Genomic DNA, 9,736 nt, shown 5'->3' with positions numbered 1-9,736 from the left:
CTAGGCATCCTTGTTCATCTTCTCTCCATTTCCTGCTACTGTGTCCCAGGAACCATGGAGAACTGAGTCAACCTTTCACCAGGCTCCCTAAAGAAGTTCCCTGTGTCTGTTTGCTAAAGAAAAGTTCCAGTGGGTCCATCCAACACATGGAACTTAAGTACAGAAATTATATTTATCCACCCTTCTGCCAAGGAAATCACATGCCCCATGAGTCACTCCAGATGTGCTCAAAAACAGAGTCTGTCTGTGAAAGCGGAGTCCCCCAATTCCAGAGAGAGCTGGATTAAGAGGTGCTGACTTCTGTCCCACCCAGGAGGGCAGGCAGGCCCTTCCTTCCAAAGAAAGGGGAAGGCGTTTCTCCATTTCTGAGAGGGGAAGGGCAATAAGAAAGATACACACTTCCTAGTCGAATTATATGCTGCAACACCCACAGATATTGGGGTTCTGTGTGGCTTTAAAGGTGTTTTTCGCTTCTTGAAGTAAAAGATGTGTTGGAAGACATTAATGCTTCTCCTGCTGTATTACAATGCTCAAGCTTCCCTGGCCCGCAGATGGAGCAGAGGTGAGTTGTCTTTTATTATGTATGGTTTTTTTGTCTCCAAAATTTTTTTTAAAAAGTGGCTATGGGTGGGAGGGAAGGGAGAAGGGGACCCCAGAACATTCTGATTTTCTATTCTATTTTCATTTCACTTCACTAGACTACCCTTCTGTAATGCCTGACTTTTTTGTCCCATGACAACAGGTGGAGAAAGAAGTGATACTTTAAAAAAAGGGGGTTGGGGGATGGAATCAGGCAGCAGAGAGAGTACCTGACACACGAGCCAGAGAGTAGACCTTCCTGGTGCCCTAGGGAAGAATCTTTCCCTCCTTTCCTTTCCCCCAAGAAAACATTAAGAACTCTCTCACTGATACACTGGCTGCTCTAGCTAGGAAGGACCCTTTCTACGGCCAGCTGTGAGCAGGTGTTGTGCTCTCCATCTCAAGTCTGGAGATGGAGCTGGAGAATGATCATGCCTTCATCCTAGAGGGCAGCAGGCAGTCTTGCCCAACTTACTAGCATAGAGGCCAGGTTGCCTGTCGACGGGAATTTTGTTCATCTCTCCAGCTAGCCAGAGCTGTCAGTGTGACAAGAAATGCATTTCTAACACAGGCAGCCAGCAGGCATACTATTTCTCCTTGGGTTTTTTGTTTGTTTTATTTTTTAATTAATTTTAAATTTTAATTTTAAATTAATTTTTAATTAAGAAGTATTTTTTCTCCCTTTCATCACCTCTTGCCCCAGGAGAAAAAAAGATAAAGAAAACCCTCGTAACGACTGGGTTAGCTAGGTGGCCCAATAGATAGAATGTTGTACCTGGAGTCAGGAAGATCTTAGTTCAAATTCAAGTGTCTGCCTTAGACACTCACTAGCTATGTCACCCTGGACAAGTCAGTTAACCACTGTCTGTCTCAGGTTCTTCAGGTGTAAAATGGGGACAATAATCACACCTACCTCGTAGTGTTGTTGTAATTATCAAATGAAATAACATGTGCTATTTCTCTCTGCAAAAAGGAGCTTTCTCTGCATTAGGAGGGGATCAGCAAGACCTCCCCATTAGGAGAAGAGAGATTGCTACCATCCCTTCTCACAGGATTTGACTTCCCAGAAGCGGGGCTAGCAGTCAGGGCAGAGGAAACGGTTCCACTTGGCATTCCTGTGACCCACAGCCCTCTCAGAGCCGAGGCTGGCAAGGCCCCAGAGCTCATGTTAAATTTATCACTTTGAGGAAAGGAGGGCCCAATAACGCCAACCCCACAGGCTCCACTTCTAATTAGAAGCTCTCCTTCGTCAGGAATTGATCGTGGTTGCCTAAAAGTGAGCTCCTTTTGCAATAGGCTGGATGGTGCATGTGAAGAAGGTGCTTAATGCAACCCCAGATGGTAAGGAAATCAACACAGGGATCTGGAGTTCTCCTGAGCCTGGCAGGGAGGGGACCCGAAGGAGAGAGAGGTGGATTTGAGATGGGATGTGGAAGGGGCATGACAACAAGCAGACAACATGACAACATTTTCCCTCACGTAGGTATTTGTTCCCCAGGCAAAACAAAAGAACCACCCCCCACCCACCCCTTTTTTTTCCCCTTCTTAATCCTCTCATTTCTAAACCTGAGATCTTGGAGACTAAGAATTCCTCCCTGAGAGGCTCTCAATAATGAAGCACTGTTACCATACTGTGTGGAATTCATCTGGTTTTTACCTTCTTTCTCTCTGGTGACTACAATGTTCATTTATGCTCCTCACCACCACTACCACCACACACATACACACACACACACACACACACCTATACACACCCACCATCACTCCCACACACATATATACACACACCCATCACCACCACCCACATACCACACCCACATATACCCACCTACCACCACACACATGTACACACATATTTATACACACACACACACACAATCACTACCACTCACACATACATATATACCACACACACATATCACATACACATACTAACACACAATTACCACCACCCATATACACAACCACCACACACACACCACTACTATACACACACACACACAATCACTACCACCCATATTACACACATATACACCACACACACACCCCACATACACATACAAACACACAACTACCACCACCCATATACACAACCAGCACACACACACACACACACACACACATACCCACACTTTGCCCATTCCCAGCTCTACATGAGCATCAGCTTTAGGTACTAAAAGCTGTATCTACCCCTTCAGGTAGACAAGGAGATGGGGTGGATCCATGAAAAGAACCTTGAACCTGGAGTCAGACTACTTTAACACAAATTCCAACTCTCCAGTTTACCTCTGTGACCTTGAACAAGTCACTTTTCTACCTTTCTGGATTTCAGTTTCTTCATCCACAAAAATGAGGAATTGGATGACCTCTACTGTCCTTTCCAGCTCTAATTCTCTAATTCTGTTAGTGTAAGCTCCTTAAGGATAGGGACAAAGTGCCTTGAATATAATATGTGCTTAATAAATGCTTTTTAAAATGGATTTGAATTGATCACATGAACTTTCAGAGAGTGAAATTCTGAAGAGAAGCAGACAACAGGCAGAGATTTATTCCTTCCAGTGGTACAAACTTTCTTTTACACCAAATTTCACGAGGGAATTTCCACTAATTTACTCAGACAAGAAAGGAAGCCCTGCATAGCAAGCCACAAGCCCCTCATCCTCTGAACAGATTGCTCAAAAACACACTAGCCATAGCACTGTGCTTAGCATGTGTTTAAGAAATGCTTTTTTCATTCATTCATTCAAATAGGGAAGTAAGGAAGAGTGTGTATGATGGTTTCCCCAAATCACACTTTCCCTTCTTCAAAACCAGCTAAATAATCAGAAGCTGGAGGCTGAAATCCCTCATCCCACCTGCACCCCTACTCACACTCCCCAGCCTTCCCATGTGGCTGATTCCATAAAGAAACGAACTCTAGTTCACAAAGATATTCAGTGCATTTCTGAGTAAAGAATGTGGCCAGCTTTACCCACACTAATTTCTACCACATTATTTAGCACTTAATTATATTCTAGACCAAGTTATATTTGTTCTTTATCCTTCACAACTCAGGAATGGAGGCATAATGTCTTCTCATTCATTCATTCATTCAACAAATAATCTTTGAGTCCCAATTATGAGCAAGATGCTGCGTTAGGTTCTGGGTGTAGTCACATAAATGTGGTAAACTCACAGCCATGGGAGGCAGCGTCATATAATGGATGAAGTGTTTGACTGAAAGTGGGGAAGACTGGAGTTCAAAGCCAGCCTCAGACATTTACTAGCTGTGTGATTCTGAGCAACTCACTTAACCTCTCTTTGTTTTAGTTCCTTCATCTGTAAAGTGGGGATAATTATAGCACCTACCTCCCAGGGTTGTTCTGAGAGTAAAATGAAATCGTGTATAAAGTATTTTGTAGGCTTTAAAGCACTATACAAATGCAAGCTGTTATTATTATTCCTGGAGTCACGGAAATCTGAGTTCAAATCTGATCTCAGACACTAACACATGTGACCCTGTGCAAGTCACTTAACCGTATTTGCCTCAGTTTCCTTATCTGTAAAATGAGCTGGAGAAGGAAATGGCAACCTACTTCAGTATCTTTGCCAAGAAAATCACAAATGGGGTCATGAAGAATCAGACATAACTGAAACAACTGAACAACAACAACATTATTATTATTAGAAATACTTTGTAAAAAAAAAAAAAAAAGTATTTCATGGAACAAACATATTGTTTGCCTGGTCCAAACTAACAGCTATAATTTTTCCCTCAATGAGAAAATGTCTCTTACTTGATTTCTCCTCCATCAATCTTCCTACGTGAGGGAAAATGTTGCCATGTTGTCTACTTATTGTCATGCCCCTGAAGGAGCTCCAGGCTCCTTCTTTCTAAGTAAGTAAAGGTAGGAGCTCCATCCTGGCTTCTCAGCAGACTGAGAGTTTAGAACCCCCACATATCTCCATTAGAATATGTCCCCTCTACCACCTTTTCTAAAAGTAAGAGCAAGCGTACCTCCCTTATCATCTTGTAGCAAAGATGGGTGAGAACAAATGGAGATGGTTGACCTTGGGTACGCAATGTATTTATAGTAGAAAGTATGAAGAGCTTAGCATCAGAGGGTCTGGGTTCAAATCCTACCTAAACCACTTATAATGTGAGTCACCTCAGGCAAGTCATTTGACTTCTTAGGGCTTTAGTTTTAATATACATATATAATATATATATATATATTTTAAGTACTATGGGCAAGATGATTTCTGAAGTCCCTTACAACTCTAAATCTATGATAAGCCCAATTTCTTCCCCTTGCAAGATAGAGATAAGGACTAGAGTAGTGATTTCATTGGTATAGGGTGAGGAACTTGCACTAGTGAGGAACTTTCCTTCAATACAAATCAGCACCATATAATCTTAAGAACTGAAACCTTAGAGCACTGAAAGGTTAGGTGACTTGCCCAGGGTCATGTGTGAAAGGTAGCACTTGAACCCAGGTCTCCCAGGTGCCCAGGATATCTCTCCATCCACTAAGCCACACTGTATCTCGATATCAAATTTCTGATAAGCCAATGTATGCTACCTGATGAAAGCAATTGATGAAGGAAATAGAGTGCAGGGAGGAAGAAATTTCCTGGTGCTTGTCGAAGATTATACTACAGTCTAGGATTGGAGGTCATGTATACACCAAATAATATTTTCTGCATTTTCTTTCATGACCCCCATGCTTCCCATTATGACAGAAGGTGCAGATATCTTAGGGGAGAAAGGAGTTGAAAAGATAAAGAAGAAAGTGGGAATGAATGAAAAGGAAGAGTCAGAAAGAGGGAAAGGGATCAGGAACCAGGGAGACATAAAATATGTAAATGAAAGGACGTGTTCAAAGATTCAGTACTGGGCAAGTCGTGAATATGCAAACTAGAACACTCCAGCACAGAATTTCTGGTCTAGTTATTTTGGGATTAAAAAAGATGAAACTATATACCCCCTGGAATGTGGCTAAAAGTATCCCTTAATAATCTTTATAAGAAAAAGCCCTCTCTAACTATTGGTCATCTCTGTCGGCATACAGGGTTTGTGCTGTGTGACTAGAAAGTGTTGGGTGTGTACTGTGAACCTGTAAACATTTCCATGGTAATGAGGGTGGGGCACCATGACACAGCAAATCTGGGTGGAGTCATGCTAATGTGGTAGACTGCCTGACAAATGGAAATTTTGATTTTGGAAAATGGTAGAAAGCAGCCAACTTCAAAATAGAAACAAACCTGCGTTGGGCTGAGAAAAGTCTAAGAATAGCTCACATTTCTATGGTACGTTAAAAGTTTACAAAGTATTTTCTTCATAACACCACAATGAGGTAGGTGGTAAAAAGATTATTATTCCGCTTTTACAGATGAGAAACTGAGGCTCAGAGAACTTTAAGATATTTTACAGTTATTCGATATTCTTGAATCTAGGAGTAACAATTTTTAATTTAGCCTTTAAAACAGCCAGGTTCCATGCTTGAGAGAAGTTGTATCTGAGAGACAACTAAAATTACATTCAGAAAACAGTAGGATTTAGCTTTTAAATAAAATACACATTGGGGAAGGTGAGACACAAATAAATCAGTGTCACATTTATTTTATTATAAAATACCAAAATGACTACCCTTCCAGTTCCTTTTCTTGATAAAAAGATATTAGCTAAAATGACTTGCTTAAGATCATATAGGTAGTTAAGGGACAGCACTGACGTTTGAACCTGATTCTTTTGATTCTAAATAGTGTCCTTTCCACCAAACCACCACCTCTATAGGACAAAAAAGAAAGTCATTTTCCTGAAGTAAAGTGTTGACTGACTGCATATTAGATCTAGCTAGACCTAGATGTAGGCAGATGGGTGTCTAATGGACAAATGCCAGCTTCCTTGACCACATCAAGGCATCAAATTTCCGAAGTCCGTCATGTCACAATTGTATACTCTGTAATTCTGTTTATTTAACTGGGTTTCCCTTAAGTACTACCAAAGAATTATCTAAAAACCAAACCTCAAAGAATTTTTCTCTAAGGAGAGAAAAAGAGGTCCATAAATTTAAGCCAGAAGACTTGGGGGTAATTGAAGTACATTTAAAATCTTAATGGCAGTTTTAATAACTTGATGGCAGCAATATAGAGAGTACAAAAGGGGCCCCATCCATATAAGTCCGTATACCATCCCAACAAAGAATGAGCATGACGGTAGGAAAGAAGAAGCAGATGGAAAACTCCCTTTGGGTCCAGGTGCAACTGGAGACTGACTCTTTTTCCTGCCTGGGGTCCCATTCCTTCATACTGTCTTCTCTTCTTCACATCGCCTCTCCTTTCCTTCCCCCACTCCCAACCCCACTGATTGATATTCTCTGAAGAACAGAGCATTCCAGTGCTGTATATTTCCACCCAAGAGGTTACACAAGTTGGTCATATAGCATTCTGAACCCACCCTCAGACCCTCCCTGGGCTATGGAATTAAACTAGAAAATAATGAGACTCACTGTCTGCAGTTACCATTGGAAGCAGAGGAAAAAGTTATTTTGTGCCTAATCCAGATCCAGAAATCCACTGAGTCCCAAGGGGATGGTTCTAGAAAATCCACACTGCTTTGGAGGAGTTATGGTGGTGGGGACCAATTCAGGCTTCTAAGAGCCCACCAGAATCCTATATGGAAAGAATTCTGGACTGAGAGTAAAGAGATCCAGGTGCTAGTACTGATTCTGCCCCTCATTAACTGAGTAACTTTTCACGGAATGAAAGGATCATGGACATAAGGCTAGAAGGTTCCTTAGAGGTCATCTAGACATGGTGGAAAAGTGGGCTTACAATCTAACTTGTCAATAAGATACTTTTTTTAAGTAATAAAAACAAAACTCATTGCAAATATGTACAATCATGTAAAACAAATTCCCACATTAGCCATATCAAAAGAAAGAAAAGAAAAGAAAGAAAGAAGATAGGCTTCAATTTGCATTCCAAGTCCATTAGCGGGCTCTCTCTCTCTCTCTCTCTCTCTCTCTCTCTCTGTCTGTCTCTCAACAGATAACAAGCTTTACCATGAGTCCTTTGAAATTGTGGTTGGTTATTGTCAGTCAGTCAATAAACATTGATTAATTACTTACTACGTGCCAGGCACTGTGATTATAACTTAGAGTTATAAGTATCCATAAGTTAAAGTTACAGATAGTTGTAACTGTAAATAATTATAAAATACAATATTACATGATCACTTCCAACTCAGCCCTACTCCTGACTCCCTGGTCTTTTACACCTCTGCCCTAGCCCCCTAGTTGCCTTCTCAAGCTGTGGATGCTTCCACCTCTTCAGCCTTCTCCTCCATTTTGTGAGTTTCTACCTAGAACCTCCATTGGGGGAAGTGCCGAAGCCAGCTATGCTCACTTCCATTCTTGACTCTCCCAAGTTTTATGCCGTGGCCCTGCCTGGATGTACACCTTCCTTTTTTTCAGCTCCCTTCTTTCCTGACTCTCCTGACATTTATTTCTATGCTTTATTCCTTTGATGAGTTTAGATAGATAAATAGTGACTTAAATGGATAGTGCCTGGCACCTAGCAAGTTCTTAAATAATTTCTTTATCTATCTAAGCATGGCAAAATGGATAGAGGGCCAGCTTTGGAATCTGGAAGACCTAGGTAAAAATCCTGCTTTTGGTATGTATTAGCTGTGTGACCTTGGGCAAGTACTCTGTACCATTCAACGATTCAGTGGCTTGGGAAACTGGGAAACTATGTTTTTTGTTTATTTGTTTTGTTTTCTGAGACTTGGTTTTCCTCTCTACCCCTAGATAGAAGTGCCACTCATGAGCCTTATCCCACTAATGATCAGCTCGGGTTCTGATATGAGTTGGTCCACTCATACTTAGGCAGCCTGATGGCCACTCCACCTCATCATGTTGGTCCCAGACTTAATGAGGGCAGCCAATCAGCTTAGCCTACTATAGCTCAGAACTCCCAAACTTCATCATTCCACCAGCCTCAGCCTTTCCAATAGCAAGGATTACAGGAATGTGCTTCCCCACCTGGCTAAGGTGAATGTTAAAGGTTAAAGGTGAAATGTTCCTTGGTGAAAGGAGTTGCCCACAATGATAAAATTGCAGATCCCATCCAAAAGAACTCCATACTAGAACTGCAAAATGAAGTGCTACAAAAGGGTAGGGAATGTCACAAAAGCAACTTAACTCTGTGGACTTCAGAGTAAAATGGGGCTCTATAAAATCAAGAAGCTAGGTCAGATGGCACCCAAGGCACCTTCCGGTTTGATGAACCTTTGAACCCAGAAACCATTCTGGTTTTAGAGAATATCTTAAAGTAGACGCCAGTCGTCCAATCAAGTTGTCATACCAATTAGAACTGACCTGAAGTTTAGGGCTTCCAAGAGAATCCCTATAGCACCACTATGCACAATCTGACCCCACCATACACACACATCATCTGAGTACATCCTGAGAAAGACAATCAATTATTAAGGCTACTAGGCTATAGTGGATAGAGGGCTTGATTTGGAGAGAGAAAGACCTGGGTTCAAATTCTGCCTAATAATAGTTCACATTCATATAATTCTCTGCTTACATTGTCTCTGGGTTTCTAATCCATATGATAAAGGGATTTTCCATGCCAGGAGTTACCTAAGCTAATGAGAACACATAACCTCTCTGAGCCTCAGTTTCCTCATCTGTAAAAGGAGAGGGTTGAATAAGAAGACCCTTCCAGAGCTAGACACTGTGAAAACTTTCCTCTCTTGCTCCCAGCCTGCCTACAGACCGCTTTCTAGGATTCAGCACCATAGAGCAGTTTTCCTGGCCAGGGTCAATATCTCTCAGCTGTATTGAGAAAGAATGACTCACCTGTGGCCAGGGAAGCTAACCAGAGGGAGCTAGGCCACCTCCTTTGTTCCACCCTGGCTCCCTTACCAGTGCTGAATCATCTCTGCTCAACCTGTCAGGGGACACAGGAGAGTTCATCTCCAATGTCGACAGAGCTTTAGTAAGTTGTTGGCTTTCAAAATGTCACAGGAAGAAATTATTAAACAATTTCTAATATCAAAGAAAATAAAGTTTTATTTGATTCAATGGGATGACAGTGCTACTATCATTGGTAGGAAGCAAGTTCATTCTTATGAGTCTATTCTCTAACTATGTGTGGCTCACAC

At 41.6% G+C, this 9,736-nt stretch overlaps 1 protein-coding gene across 1 annotated transcript in view; it reads left to right on the top strand.

Annotated features, from left to right (window-relative positions):
• The first annotated feature begins 263 nt into the window (after positions 1–263).
• Positions 264–9,736, top strand: part of FAM180A (family with sequence similarity 180 member A) — a 30,276-nt gene continuing 20,803 nt past the window's right edge. The window contains exon 1 of the mRNA XM_027842329.1: positions 264–562. Within this exon, the coding sequence (XP_027698130.1) occupies positions 487–562 (76 nt within the window). The 5' untranslated portion in view covers positions 264–486. The remainder of the gene's footprint in view (positions 563–9,736) is intronic.

The sequence above is a fragment of the Vombatus ursinus genome, unplaced genomic scaffold (assembly GCF_900497805.2).
Source record: "Vombatus ursinus unplaced genomic scaffold, bare-nosed wombat genome assembly UNPS02014870.1, whole genome shotgun sequence".
Lineage (NCBI taxonomy): Eukaryota > Metazoa > Chordata > Mammalia > Diprotodontia > Vombatidae > Vombatus > Vombatus ursinus.
This window is presented reverse-complemented; position numbering and strand designations above follow the sequence as displayed.